Below are 15,632 nucleotides of genomic sequence, written 5' to 3' on the forward strand. Positions count from 1 at the left end.
GTCCCCAGGTGCCGAAAGACGAGCCAGCGGGGAAGAAGACCGGCCTGGCTGACTAGAGATCTCTGGCTCGAACTCAGGAAAAAGAGGAGAGTCTACGACCTCTGGAAGAAGGGGCGGGCAACTCAGGAGGACTACAAAGGTGTAGCGAGGCTGTGCATGGAGAAAATTAGAAGGGCCAAAGCTGAGCTAGAGCTCAGTCTGGCTGCTGCTATAAAAGACAACAAAAAACATTTCTTCAAATACATTAGCAGCAAAAGGAGAGCCAAGGAGAATCTCCAGCCCCTAGTAGACGGGGGAGGGAACACAGTGACCAAGGATGAGGAAAAGGCTGAGGTACTTAATGCCTTCTTTGTCTCAGTCTTTAATAGCAGGGCCGACTGTTCTCTGGGTACCCAGCCCCTGGAGTTGGAAGATAGGGAGGGGGACCAGAATGCAGCCCCCATAATCCAGGGGGAAATGGTCAGTGACCTGCTGCACCACTTAGACCCTCACAAGTCTATGGGGCCTGATGAGATCCACCCGAGAGTACTGAAGGAGCTGGCAGAAGTGCTCACCAAGCCCCTTTCCATCATTTACCAGCAGTCCTGGCTAACTGGGGAAGTCCCTGCTGACTGGAGATTAGCAAATGTGACGCCCATCTTCAAGAAGGGCCGGAAGGAGGACCCGGGGAACTACAGGCCTGTCAGCCTGACCTCGGTGCCGGGGAAGCTGATGGAGCAGATCATCCTGAGTGCTATCACACGGCATGCAGAGAATAACCAAGGGATCAAGCCCAGCCAGCATGGGTTCAGGAAAGGCAGGTCCTGCTTGACCAACCTGATCTCCTTCTACGACAAGGTGACCTGCCTAGTGGATGAGGGAAAGGCTGTGGATGTTGTCTATCTAGGCTTCAGTAAAGCCTTTGACACGGTTTCCCACAGCATTCTCCTGGAGAAACTGGCTGCTCATGGCTTGGACGGGTGTACTCTTCACTGGGTAAAGAACTGGCTGGACGGCCGGGCCCAAAGAGTGGTGGTGAATGGAGTTTACTCCGGTTGGCGGCCAGTCACAAGCGGTGTTCCCCAGGGCTCTGTGTTGGGGCCAGTTCTGTTTAACGTCTTTATCAATGATCTGGATGAAGGGATCGAGTGCACTCTCAGCAAGTTTGCAGATGACACCAAGTTGTGTGGGAGTGTTGATCTGCTGGAGGGCAGGCAGGCTCTGCAGAGGGACCTCGACAGGCTGGATCGATGGGCCGAGGTCAATTGTATGAGGTTTAACAAGGCCAAGTGCAAGGTCCTGCACTTGGGCCACAGCACCCCCATGCAACACTACAGGCTTGGGGAAGAGTGGCTGGAAAGCTGCCTGGCAGAAGGACCTGGGGGTGTTGGTTGACAGCCGCCTGAATATGAGCCAGCAGTGTGCCCAGGTGGCCAAGAAAGCCAATGGCATCCTGGCTTGTATCAAAAATAGCGTGGCCAGCAGGACTAGGGAAGTGTTCATGCCCCCGTACTCGGCACTGGTGAGGCCGCACCTCAAATACTGTGTTCAGTTTTGGGCCCTTCACTACAAGGGAGACATTGAGGTGCTGGAGCGTGTCCAGAGAAGGGCAACAAAGCTGGTGAAGGGTCTGGAGCAGAAGTCTTATGAGGAGCGGCTGAGGGAGCTGGGATTGTTTAGCCTGGAGAAAAGGAGGCTGAGGGGAGACCTTATTGCTCTCTACAACTACCTGAAAGGAGGTTGTAGAGAGGTGGGGGTCGGTCTCTTCTCCCAGGTAACTAGTGACAGGACAAGAGGAAATGGCCTCAAGCTGAGCCACGGGAGGTTTAGACTGGATATTGGGAAATTTTACTTCACTGAAAGGGTTGTCCAGCATTGGAACAGGCTGCCCAGGGAAGTGGTTGGGTCGCCATCCCTGGAGGTATTTAAAAGACGTTTGGATGAGGTGCTTAGGGACATGGTGTAGTGGTGGTCTTGGCAGTGTTAGGTTTACGGTTGGACTCTATGATCTTAAAGGTCTTTTCCAACCTATATGATTCTGTGATTCTGTGATTCTGTTACACCTATTTACTTCAAGCTGGTCAATTAGCAGGAGAAAAATGCCCCTGTTAAAGATTAAACATTCCACACTTGTTGTTTTAGGGTTTGAAAGAACTCTTGAGCTCAGCTGTGCTTTCAGAGATGCGTGGGTTCAACTGAAAACAGTCTTGATGTGCTTTCTGTGTCAAAATAGTGTCCATAGGGGCAGAGAGGAGTTGGGGAAGGTTATTTTTGCATTACTTTTTTAAAATCAGTTTAGATACAGAGATGTCTCACTTTTTATTTCTGCACCAGGAGTTAGATCATAGCACTTTTTGTTCTCTTGCCACAACTCCATTCCCATCTAAAGAAGGCAACAGTGATGGCAGTGCCTTTAATTAGGATTACCCAACCCTATATTTGGTGGCCTTCAGCTTTGACCAACATACATGGTCAGTATTTCCTTTGCCAGGCTGAATCCTTCCCCAAACTGGTTTGTCCATCTCCAAGATCAAGACTAGGAGGGAAAAATGTTCTGGGAGTTTCTCCTTAAATATTTTTTCATATAGGAAATGCCATAATGGTTTTTTTGGAAAAAAAGCATGGAAATAGTAAGCTCAAGGCTTATAGCAAGGTCTCTTGGGTCTCTTGGTCATAAGGGCCTCTTGGTGCCCTTATGAAAAAAAAAATTGCCTTAAGTTAGGAGGCTCTGAAAATCTTATTTGTGCATCCTTGATAGAGATTTTGTCCAGCAGCTCAGTTCCTGGAGGATTTTGCCTGAAATCGAGCACATTCCAGAGTGGAAGTGCAGCCTCTGGATTCTCTGGGCGCTGCTGTAGGTACCTGGCTCTGGGTGCAGGCCGACAAACAGGCTACCCATGGGTAGGACACAGGGCATTGCGAGAAGGTAAGAGACAACCTCATGTGTAAGACAGTGAAACGCGACCTCCCAGCTTATTTCAGTCCACAGAGCCCTGGTGTGAGACTTGGCGAAGCTGGCCACAGCTGAGCACTTCAGGGTCGTTTCCCAGTGAGATGTTCCCCATTTTCTGGGTGCCCGAGGCAGATGCAGGTAAATCTGCAAAGACCCATATGCTTACAACCACAGGTGGTCAGAGCTGTGCTGAAAAGGTATGGAGCACTATGAAAAACACTGCAGGTTTCTGAAAAATGGGATATATCAAACTGTGGCTACACTGGAGGGATTTTAGTTTCTGCATCTCTTTGCCTGTTTACCAAGTGCTGAAATGAAGCCGATGCAGCTTCATGGGGATGATTGACTTTGCAAGCTTAGAATTGGTGCTCAGTGTTGGCATGCGGGACTCGGGAGGACAAACCAGGCTATTTTTAAACAATTATTATTAACGCATTTCAATCACTCCACATTTATGAAGCTGCTTGACTACAGGGTTGGAGAAATCACTGGGAATTCCCTATCAGATTCACAGTCTTATAATTAGCGACTTCAACTATGAACAGACAGGAGGCCAAAATACTATGTACATTATATATATTTAAACATACGTCACTCTTCAGTGAGGGAGAGCCATAGAGGGTTTTCCATTCTGTTAACCTCTTGTCATGGCCAATGACCGCAGCAGATTTGGAAAGGCATTTTATGAGGTAACTCCAGTCTCAACTACTTGAAGACGTTGTAAAAGCGTGTTGGAGGAACCAGGTAAGCAAGCTTAGCAAGTGGCAATCAATCAGGTAAGCCCACATAAGAAGTTACAGGTGTAATTTTGCAAAGAGTCATCGGTAAATGAGAGTGAAATTTGCTTTGTCAACATAACCAGGTCTTTTTTTCTGAATTGTGTTGGTACCAGAAGAACTGTGGCTTTTATAAGATTTCCTTTCTGGCCACAGCAAGTTCTAATATGAAATGGCTCAGCATTTGGGGTATTTGAATGTGTCTTGCCCTCGTGGGAAAGACATTCATGGTGTTTTCTCCAAAACAACTGAGGGTTTGGGGTAATCGACATCAATAATGAACGAGCAGTGTCCTAGTGGCGTCTGGAACACAGCGGTTATGACTGAGCACTCTTTCAATAATGAAAAGAAATAGGAGATCACTAATCACAAACACAGGGTAATTACCCGTGTTAGACGTCCACCATTTGTTCATTGTCAATGTTTGTATTTACGCATTGTGGTATAATGTTTCTAAGTGGAAGCATGGATAAGTAACCCCTGTAATACACAGTTTGTATGGGGGGAGCACACAGGACAGGATGCTGCTCTCTGGGCCGGATATGGGGAATACATAAGGTTACAACAGCTCAAAAAAAGAAATGCATAAAAATCAAAGTGGCATTTTTTAAGAAATCAGAAAGAGAGGAAGTTGGAAGGCTTACAGAAACCAATGCAGGTTAATATCACCAGTTTGAAAACAGCATAACCATATAGAAAGTATATAAAGCTTGCATAAAAGTATTAACTTGTCTTTTTTCTTATTAATTCTTTATGATGTGAAATGTATAAGAACTTCAGTGTACACTTCCTTCTAATTAGTTATACTGATTAAAATACGGTTTGGGGTTTTTTTGCTTGTAACACTTTCTGAAAAGAAACCTGTGCTTCCAAAAGGCTCAAAGACCAGCAGGTTAAAGCATGTGCATCTCTACAGCCACAAATACTCATCTTTCACATAAGGTATAAAATATTAGATGGAATATTTTCAGTAGGCTGATATCGTAAAAGCAATGACATTACATTTGCCATGTGGTATCAGAGACCTAGTCTTATGCTTCTGGAATTATTACAATTTCTACAATCCTTTATCTATTTAATCTGTGATATTACAGGCTTGATGTTACATTAAAAGTATTAAAAAATCTGCAAGCAGTTTAACTTTTTTTTTTCTTACGTGGATGTAATAATAATTCGCTTAAGAGATTCTTGGTTCATGTAAGACCAAAACAACATAGAAGAATTAGAAGGCACTTTCCGTTACAAATATTTGTGCTTTATTTTATACACTATTATGGAAATGAATTGCACTTTACCTTAGAGTTTTTGAAGGCAATGATTCTAGGTTTGTTGCAAAAATAACTCTGAATTGAATTAAAAATAATGAATTTAGTATTGTCAGAAATGTGGTCATATGAAGTCAATGGATTGCCATCCATTCCAATTTTCCTGGAATTATCTAGACTTTGCTGTCATTATCTTATGCCCCAGTGTATCTTGCAGAATATTAATGAATCTAAAAATAACTTCTGAAGTTTGCAGTGGGATCACGATTGATGCAGTGTGATAGGAGATTTGATGCAGCACCTCGTACTTTTTATTGCCCAGCATTGGTTTGTGGCAGCCCAGGTTTTTTTTACTTTTTACCACTTATCAGGTGTTGCTAATCTGAGAGTCTAAGCAGCAAAAATAAATCGCTCTCATAAACATCTGACACAAAGTATTTCCACTTAGTGTGAATAACCCAGTTCAGTGTGGTATTGCCCTGATTCTTGAAGAAGTAAAAATAAGCTCAAATCTAATATTTTTCTTCTTTTGGGGTCTTCTTTTCCCACTTTCAAGAACATTGTCATGGTAACTTACGCATGATCCTTTTTTTTTTTTTTTTTAAGCATGAATTATGCAGGTAATTTCTGTGTCCCTCTCCCCCCAGTCCTGCTAGGAATGGCATGAGCAACTATTCCTTGGAGAAACAAAGCTGGAGCACCAGGGAAGTGCTCTGTGCTGGGAGGATCTTCCACCCTGATGGTCTGCAAGAAGATCAAGCGTAGCTTGTTGTGTATTTTGACATGTAGTAGAACAAAACCCAATACCTCTTAACCAGGCAGCCCTTCAGGGCCTGCCAGCAACACCAGGGTGAGTCTCGTTTGAGTTGTGTGCACCAGGTGCCAAGGAGAGGCCCTCCAAAGAAAGGTTTGGAAGCGAATAATAATAATAATGCTGAGGTGAGTTTGTCAGGGTTATTTTATCAGGGTTTATTTCTTTTCTGCCATCAGACAGTACAATAGCAAATTGTACTGTAATGAGTAAGTAAGAGCAGTCTACGATGAAGGGAGGCTTCTGCGATAGAGCTTGACAGCATCATTGCAAAAATGACTTTTAGATGTGCCTTTTCCAAGCAAAATACATCCTTGCACTGTTTTAAAATGTGTCTAATTTCTAGTTTGAATGTTAGGTTATGTTGGGATTTTTAATTTATTTTCTCTTGTCTTTTTAGGGATGAGGGAGGGTGTTTGGAATTTTTTTCCTTTTTTTTTTCTTTTTTTTTCCTTTTTTTTCTTTTTTTTTCCTTTTTTTTTTCTTTTTTTTAATTAAGATTTGCATTTCTTTATCATGCAAGCCTCTAAGCAGGTCCAGCTAACGACTGAAGGTAGTATCTTATTGTTTCTCTCCTTGTTAGAGAAATAACTCTAACGTGGAGCATGCTATTAATACCTTCCGACAGTGGTGGGGGCACTGGCATGACTGGAGCTATTTGCCATCTTCCTTTTAACACTGGGGCCAGTGGCCTCCACAGACAGCTTGCTGTCGCTGCTCTAGAGCCACCTCCGCTCCCCCTGCTCCCAGCAGCGCTGGCTTGTCGAGGAATGACCGAAGCCACCTTGTACTTTAAATCTATCAACTTAAAAACTAGCCAAGTGACCCTGACGGAGCACTGCTTAAAAAAGGTCTAAAGAACTTTCACTGGTTTGTGTATTTTTTTATTTGTAAAGTTAAGGTGCAGTTATTACTGTCAGGTCTGCACTACCCCTTTGCCAGTTCTCTAGGATTCCTCACTGGCTATTTCCAGATGCTTTCTTTTCAACTACAATTACAATCTTTTAGTGATTAAGAAATAAAAAAAGGGGTAACTGAGAATGTGCAATTCTTGGTTTTGAGAATGGGAATCTGGACCATACTGGCACAGGCAAAATCTGCTCTGGTGCTGAGCCAGCACGGAGGAAAGAGCACCCAGAGGGAGCATCAGTACTTCTCTGTAAGGGTAGTAAGGTATAAAATGGGAGCTGATAAGGTAGTTGGTGATTATTGATTTTCCTATTGAAGTACTATTATACTTGTGACTTGGGATATTACTTACAGGGTAGTCCCTGCAGGTGTTTTACTAAAATAGTATTTAAATAGAATTAGCAAATTTGGAGGAAGTGGGAGAGTTGACATTTTCAGATAAACCAGAAGATTCTTTGGCGATCCTAACTCATGCTGCTGAAGTGGGTTACATCGAAGCCCGTGCATATGTTTTCTTTTACTCCAGATAAGCAATGTCTTAATACTTGGTCGCAAAAATTAAAAAAAAAAAAAAAAAAAAAAAAGGTAGGCTATAGATTTACTCTGAAATCAGTATTTTTTCTGTTTAACTAATGCCTTGGAAACAAAATGATGTTTGTTTCTGCTTGTGGGTGTTGCTGTAGTAGATGAGTGTGCTTTGAATTCCCATGCATGTTTGCTGTCGTGCTCGCTCCCATGTGATGCAAGCTGACCGCAAATTCAAGCTTGCATGACGTCTTAGTGACCGGCTCCTTGTACTGTACCGCACCGCACCGAGCAGCTTTCTCTGGGATTGTTTTATTTACACCCCACCAGCTTTTCTGTTTGCAACCTAATTTGCTTGTATTGTGAATTGTAAGATATTCATCTGGTGTTAATACATCGCTGATTTAACCCTAGCCCTGCTGCTTTGATGTAAGCAAAGCCTGCAATTTCTGTAGCGCACTTAGAATAAAAGTCAAAGGTGTTTTTTGGATACGTGTTCACAGAGATAATTCTGTTTGAAAGAAGATGTCTGGTGGGCTTGTAATGTATGTGGCTTTATATATCCTTGTGTTTCTTCTGAATATAAGACATATATTATTCAGACATAAAAGTATGCCTGAAATCCTCCAAAGGCAGCTTGTCCTTCTATATATTTCAGTACTTTTTCGTGCTACAAAGAATAACCCTGTCTGAGCAAGATGCCTGGCACCTAATTTTGCAGCAGGAGGGTACCTGCAGCTGGGTACACTTCCCAGGCTCCTGCCAAGCTGCTGCACGCATCCTACCGCAGAGCAGCGTGGGTTGCCTTGCAGCACGTGAGCCAGATGCAATCTGCAGATGGCTGGCCTACCACCTCTTCTGCAGAGGAGACCAGGACAGCTGTTCAGGTGGAAAACTGTATGTGCTTGTCTCCTGGCATATTACGGTAGAATACTATATCATTTTGGAGGTATTCCCCACTGTTTTTACTACTCAGGCTAACATGAAACACTGAGAGGTTTGACAGTCATGACTCTTGAGTCTTTATTTACTAGTGATGCACTTAATTACTTATGTAAAATATACATGGTGTTTTTCCTGATAGGAAAGAGGAGGAGCTAGGAGACTTGCTTGGCTGCAGAATATTCAGTGATCTGGAAAGGAAAGTGACATGGAGTAGTAAAGAATTGTTATTTATTGCTTAGCCATGAGGAACTCAGAAGTTGTTAAAAAGCAGCAAAAATCGTTTCTATAGGAAATGTTATGCTAGAAATTTCTTTGATTCACCCTTTCACACGTCCCATTGAGAAGTGGAGAAACAAGTTACTTTTTATTTTAATCACATATCACTGAATGGTTGGGCTTTGGCCCAAAGAAAAGGCAACACTTCCAAACGCCACTACTTTTGTTAATAACTTTTATTGAAATTCTGACTTCCACAATTCTTTTAATTAAGAAAAAACCCTCCCTAAGTAAAGCACTTTGCTTACCGCAGTATCAAAAACCGTTAATAAGGATAACAAGGTTTCCTTGCTAGCAAGCAAATGCAAACTGTGGATGTAAAACTGCTTTATCAGCTAGTCCTTTCCAAAACCACTTAATGTCTTTGTTGACCAAAAAAATTGGGAATGCTGAAAATTAATGTGGATCTTAATCACAATGAAAGGTACCAGGATGTTTGAAGGGAAGTTGGGTTTCTGGTGACATTACAGATTTGGTTTTTACTTATGCAAGGGGCAGCTAAATCTTTAGATCATCCTAATCTAATGCAAAACCTAAGCCAGGAGAATAAAATATCTTCCAGAGCAATGAAATTACATTGAATCCCAACCTCTGTGGAGCAAATGACTGTGTTGCCTGTACCAAAAGGATAAGACCTAAAAACCCACAATACTTCCATTGCTCCAGGAAGCAGCTGTGTGGGTACAGGAGTCCATGTCTGTACCTGGCTGGCTGGCTGGCTGCGTTTCCACACAAGCATCAGAAGCTGATGCTTTTTCACTGTCTAAAGAGTTTGCTTTCCTGGTAATTCAAAATTGGATAATTCCTTTACAAAGAGCCGTTAATGATCTTACAAGAACCACATCAAGTTGAGAAGTCTTTTATGCATGGGCCTGGCATGTTGGCTGGTGGCTGCCATCATGGGGTGTTTTTGAGGTTTCTTCTTCCCTCCGGGTCACTCAGGACAAGGTCCGTGGGTCCCAGTTCATGGTGTCTCTGCTCTTCTACTTCCACATGATCTGAAGCAGTTCTCCTCCTGCGGGTCCCTCTTGGTAGTGGCACACATAGCCCGGTGGCCTCTGGGACCCCAAATCAAGGAGCTGTGAGTGACCTTGTTCCCATGGGATGTAGACCCTGCGCTTGCTCCGGGCATGTCTGAAATCCACGGACATGAGGATGGGCACACAGCATCGCCTGTATTCTCTTTGCGTAGGGTTTTAAAATGCAACTGCTTTTTATATGACGTAGTATCTAACCAGACAAACCCTGCATTTCTATCTGTCTCAGTTCCTTGAACGCCATAGAGCACTCCTTGTGTGAAGATGGAGTTGGCTTTCTCTCTGCTTGCACATCACACCTCTGGTGAACTGTGGAGACCTGCTATCCTGGTAGCCAGCCAGCTCTCTGCTTGGCAGCACTTCTCTGATTTAATGGAAGAAAGCCCCTGGTCCTCTGAACTCACCTGGGTTGTGAGTCGTTAAGGCTGTCATCAACACCTTGGTGTCTTTGTTCAGTTGCTGAGCAATTTTTATTTCCTACCCCTTGGCAGGGGGTTCTCCTTCCCTCTCTCAAAGCTTTGTCTGAGGTGTTTCCACCTGGGTAGGCAAATATTTGCATTTAGGAACCTTCACTGTCCTTGGGCCAGCGAGCGTGAGGCATGGTACCCCACTGACTGTACACGTACCAGCGCTCTCTCGCAACCACCGTTTGCTAACAAAGCTGAATTCCTCACTTCTGCGTTAGGAGATGCCCCAAGCCACCACCCTGGCCCGTGGAACAAGCCTTAGTCAAGACACTTCATGATCCAAAGCAAATTTACCGCCAACTTACGTTGCAGTCCTGCCAGTGACCAAGTTCCCTGAATGCTGAGTGTTGTAGGAGGTCTCTGAATCAAGTGGAAATGAGTATGAATAAAATGATACATGAATTCAGAGGGGTTTATTTTGTTTTTCCAATATAATGGCTAAAACTTAAAAATACTAGATGTATCAAAGTTGCTGGGAACCATTTTAAGTAGCTGGTCAAACTGATGCAATAGAGAACAATTGTATTTTTTTAAGTTTTGCATGTGTGAGGATTGGTTTTCTAAAAACGCATGTTTTTTTAAGTGTAGTTACTGAGATACAGAAAGTTGTGCTTCTCTCACTCTCTCATATAAATATTTTTGCAGTGCTCTCTTGTTCCTGAAAAAGAAAAAAACCTAGAAGACTTAATTCATGGCTGGGGGGAGTCTGTGTTTCTTGCATGTTTGTTTTGCAGCTCCTTTATATAGCCCAGGCTCAGGAGGGAAATGGGAGGAGGGGTGGGAAAGCATGTGGGGAGAAAACCAAGAGGGTCGCAGGACATGGACGTCCATTCCCACACCTTTCTGAGAGCATTGAGCTTCGCTTTCCAACCTGAAGGTGGGGATGCATGTGCTGTTTCCATTGCTCTAATGGAACCGGACATGCTCTGATGACCCCGTGCGTTGTGCATACACACATCTTTTTCCAAAGACTACATTCATCTCTGTGAAGAGCTCAGCTAAGTCCAGATTTTGGTCTGGTAGGCAAGTGTGCCGTGCTTCAGGGCTTCGAGGCACCGCAACTCATGCTTTGGGTATGAAACATTCACCACAGAGGTCCCCATCCAGTGAAGGGGCTCATGGTGCTGTCATTGCGTGTTTGGTGGCTTTGTATAAGTGAGTGTTTGGTAGCCTGTTGATGTTCTTGTTTGTTAGCTTTTGGGTTTATTTTTAATGAACAACTCATTCCATTTTGGGTTTGCTTAACTACAAGAGATCCAAGTGGGCTGAAAATTTCTATAACAATAAGAAGTATCAAAAGTGATGCCTTGTTTCTTGCTGAGAAGGAGCAGAGACACCAGATTTGTCCTGCTCCTGGAGGACATCTTAGGGGAGCAATGGGAAGTTTTAATTTCACAGCTCCATCTTCTTTTTTCTTCCTTTTTTCTCCTTCTTTGGAACTTTGTTGAGGATATAAACTAACGAAGCATTAAATAAAACTAAAGCCCGATTCTGAGCAGCCTGATTTACAGCCCTCTCGGTCAGGTTTTAGGTTGGTCCATGTAAGAGTGTGATAACTATATAAATACCGTCCAATCCACATAGGAAAGTTTTAGCTGCTTTATAGATAAAAGTATGCTTTATGAGTACACTTACACTTGTATAAAGTAGCATGCAGAGTCTTAGTGTAATTCAAGAGTGTCCTTTTGCTCAATTTACATTCCTTTTAACTAACAAAACCTGAAGAAGAAGAAAAAAAAGCCTCTTTATGCCTTAGGCTTATGCAAAAACATCTCCACCAGAGCTGGGACCTTTGGTCTTCTCCTGTCCGCTCACACTCACCATGTGATTAAGCCATAAAATTGGTTTATGCAGATCTTCAAGGCTCCATGGGCAGACCCTGGCCTGGGGAAGTATGTTGATGGGCTCACATGACTTGAGGTGCACAGCTGTGGCTGGAAAGCCACAGAAGTCAACAGGAGTTTGGCCTTGGAGTTCATCCTGTTGAGGACTATGACCCAAGGCTGTGTAGCGTGGCGCCGCCACTCAGTCCCAAAAAGTTCAAGATAAAAATCAGCCCATGGCCATGATACACGTGTTGAAGAAAGAGAAGTCAGGTTATGGAGAGAAGAGCTGTTTTCAGATGTTGTCTGTGAAACAAGACTTGTAACATGTTACAGATATTGGGATGATTTTAGGTTGGTGAGAAAAGCTTCTGCTTCTGCAGTAGCTCTTCTGTGAAAGTGAGCTCAAAACTTTTTACCAGTCAGGTCTGGGAAAACAAGGATGCTAAAACTGGGGGTATTTATCTGAGGGAGCTGAAGAGGCATTGGCTTTGCAGTCCCAATTTGCAGCAGTTGCACCAGTTGGGCTGACACTGCCTGTTTCTGCTCATTTCAGTGGCAAATGGTTTACTTCAGCGAGGGTCTGTGATCTGGTTTCAGCACAATGCTTCGCAAAGCCTAAGGGTTTAACTAATGGATTGCTTGAGATTTGACTTCTCCAGTGCTTCCTATTCAAGGAATGTACAGAGAGATATTTCAGGGTTTTGTTCAGGCTTTCTTATGCAATCTCCTGCAAACACATCTTTTTGAGGTGTCCGACCTAGATTTTTTTCAGCGCACTCCTAATCAGACAGGAAAATACAAGAAAGCCCACTACCAAATGGAGTTAAGCTGTCAAATTCCTCAATAAGTTTTCAAGTTTTAAGGTTTAAATCACCATTTTGATTTCTGCCTTGAACTGTGGTAGTTCTCCATGTGACTGATGTCAGGGCACAACATTTCATGCACTTCCACATGCTCAGCTTCCTGATCACTGACTTCTGGCACCTCATTTCTTTCCTGTTAGCATTCTTCTGGCAGTGGCTTTTGTGATAATTGCACACAAAATGATCCCCTTGCTGCCTCTGTCAGCATTTTGGTTCATATCTCTCTTGCTGGTTTGGTTCTTACAAAAAAATGAAACAATCCATGAATCCTTGGGAGAACGAGAGAGGGTAAAAGGTAAAACTATTCCTGATGCCTGGGGGAAAACGCTTGTAACAGTCCTAAAATGTGGTTAGTAGAAGTTGATGGGTTTAATTTGTCTAGTGATTTTATCCTTGTATATTAACTATTAATTGCATAAACACAAAGGATGAAGTTGCAGTGTTTTGGAGAGATGCTAACTGTATGGAAAAAACATATTTTGAAATAATGATAGAAATTTTAGTCTGATAGAAAACAGATGAGACCTGGAGATGCCCTTCTGCTTTTATAAGCACCAGAGGGTCTGTGTTACAGATAGAAATTCAGTGGATATACAGTGATTCTGATTGCTAAAACTATTCCAATGTCTCGTAAGGAAACCTCCCTCCATACTGGCTGCACTTTCGTCTTCAAACATTTTCAATTTGTTTCTCTATCACTGATGGTGCTTCACCTGGAATGACCTTTAGTACGCAGTCACGCTCCCGGCAATCTCAAATGTTCCTTCTGCCATACTCACTGTAGGAAGTACTTAGTAACTATAGACATACCAGTAGGTAAGGCTAATGGACTGGAGATCTCAGGAGGCCTTTTCACATTGGTGTTTATTAATGAGTTCCATATAATTTGAACTTTTTATATATAGAGAGATATATACACAGATATATTCTTTATTTTTTTATATATAGTCTTTATTTTCTGGGCCTTTGACAAGATCCTTTTACTATATCCCAATATCCATCTTGTCAGAGAATAACTACTTTTTGTGTCCCCCAGGGCTCTGTGTTGGGGCCAGTCCTGTTTAATGTCTTTATCAATGATCTGGACAGGGGATCGAGTGCACCCTCAGTAAGTTTGCAGACGACACCAAGTTGTGCGGGAGTGTTGATCTGCTTGAGGGTAGGAAGGCTCTGCAGAGGGATCTGGACAGGCTGGATCAATGGGCTGAGGCCAATTGTATGAGGTTCAACAAGGCCAAGTGCAAGGTCCTGCACTTGGGTCACAACAACCCCATGCAACGCTACAGGCTTGAGGAAGAGTGGCTGGAAAGCTGCCCAGCAGAGAAGGACCTGGGTGTTTTGGTTGACAGCCACCTGAATATGAGCCAGCAGTGTGCCCAGGTGGCCAAGAATGCCAATGGCATCCTGGCTTATATCAGAAATAGTGTGGCTAGCAGGACCAGAGAAGTGATCGTGCCCCTGTACTCGGCACTGGTGAGGCCGCACCTCGAATACTGTGTTCAGTTTTGGGCCCTTCACTACAAGGGAGACATTGAGGTGCTGGAGCGTGTCCAGAGAAGGGCAATGAAGCTGGTGAAGGGTCTGGAGCAGAAGTCTTATGAGGAGCGGCTGAGGGAGCTGGGACTGTTTAGCCTGGAGAATAGGAGGCTGAGGGGAGACCTTATTGCTCTCTACAACTACCTGAAAGGAGGTTGTAGAGAGGTGGGGGTCGGTCTCTTCTCCCAGGTAACAAGTGATAGGAGGAGAGGAAATGGCCTCAAGTTGCACCGGGGGAGGTTTAGACTGGATATTAGGAAATTTTACTTCACTGAAAGGGTTGTCCAGCATTGGAACAGGCTGCCCAGGGAAATGGTTGAGTCGCCATCCCTGGAGGTATTTAAAAGACGTTTGGATGAGGTGCTTAGGGACATGGTTTAGTGGTGGTCTTGGTTGTGTCAGATTTACAGTTGGACTTGATGATCTTAAAGGTCTTTTCCAACGATTCTGTGATTCTGTGATTCTGTGACAGGACTTTTCAGAGCAAATCAGTGCTGCTTCTTAACTTCCTTCTAAGTTTATATTGACACTAGAGCCCGTGTGTAAGAGAATATAAAACTCTCCTGAATTTCCAGACTGGAATGTCCTGTACAAGACTGTGTTTTGGATTCTTGTTTTCCCCTGTATAAAATCTGTTTTTCGTATGTGACGAGCTTTGTGCAGTGGCTCCAACCGCTTTGCAGTTCCTGGCGTCTGCAGCGACAGCTTTGGGGATCACCAGATTGGAAAGAAAGGTGGAAGTCTCAGATATAATTAAATTTCTACAAGTTTTGCAAAATTCTGCAGCTAAGGAGAGACCCAAACTGATGCCTACATTGAAAGAAAGGGTGGGCAGAGCTCAGCCTTCCTATGTCCTCTTTGGCAGCTGCTGGCTGGCCTTCCGGCATGTACTGCTCTTGCTTGGTAGGTATGTAGCCAGCCTCTGGGTCTACTGAAGTTAAGTGGTACCAGGAAAAAAGGAGACACGGGACATAAATAGTCAGGAAACCAGAACTCGCTATCCTGCCTCCGTTGTATGCCTGAAAAAACATCATCTTTCTCAACTATTGTTCTTGCACTTTTCTTTTGTAGGAATCGGAGTTTCTCTGTTTGGAGTTTGATGAGGCCAAGGTGAGCCAGATGCTGAAGAAACTCTCGGAAATAGAGGAGAGTATGACTTTGTTGACTCAGACCACTTAACCAAATAAATAGATTGCAATTCAGAAAACAAATAACCCTCGTACTTTGTCATAATTCCCATTTCTGCACATAAAATAGGTAATGATTGTTAAGTCCCCATTATAACTGTACAACACCAAGTATGGGCTAAGTTGCACTGTGAAGCTTTCTGTGACCCATCCTCCAGGCCTGTTCTCCAAGGCGGTGGTAGCGTTGTTCGCATAAAGCTGTGCAAATTCAAGCCTTCGAGTTTAGTGTAGCTTTTCTCTTTTTCCCCCTAATCAATTTTTTAGTCTTCCAGATGCT

At 43.5% G+C, this 15,632-nt stretch overlaps 1 protein-coding gene across 3 annotated transcripts in view; it reads left to right on the top strand.

Moving 5' to 3' along the window:
- Positions 1 to 15,397, top strand: part of COMMD1 (copper metabolism domain containing 1) — a 90,024-nt gene extending 74,627 nt beyond the window's left edge. For 2 of the 3 annotated variants that reach the window (XM_075496782.1, XM_075496786.1), the window contains exon 3: positions 15,240 to 15,397. In XM_075496782.1, coding sequence (XP_075352897.1) covers positions 15,240 to 15,347 — 108 coding nt within the window. In that variant the 3' untranslated portion in view covers positions 15,348 to 15,397. The remainder of the gene's footprint in view (positions 1 to 15,239) is intronic. The other variant, XM_075496784.1, reaches the window with a different exon arrangement.
- Positions 15,398 to 15,632: the final 235 nt, after the last annotated feature.

This window comes from Mycteria americana, chromosome 3, assembly GCF_035582795.1.
Source record: "Mycteria americana isolate JAX WOST 10 ecotype Jacksonville Zoo and Gardens chromosome 3, USCA_MyAme_1.0, whole genome shotgun sequence".
NCBI lineage: Eukaryota > Metazoa > Chordata > Aves > Ciconiiformes > Ciconiidae > Mycteria > Mycteria americana.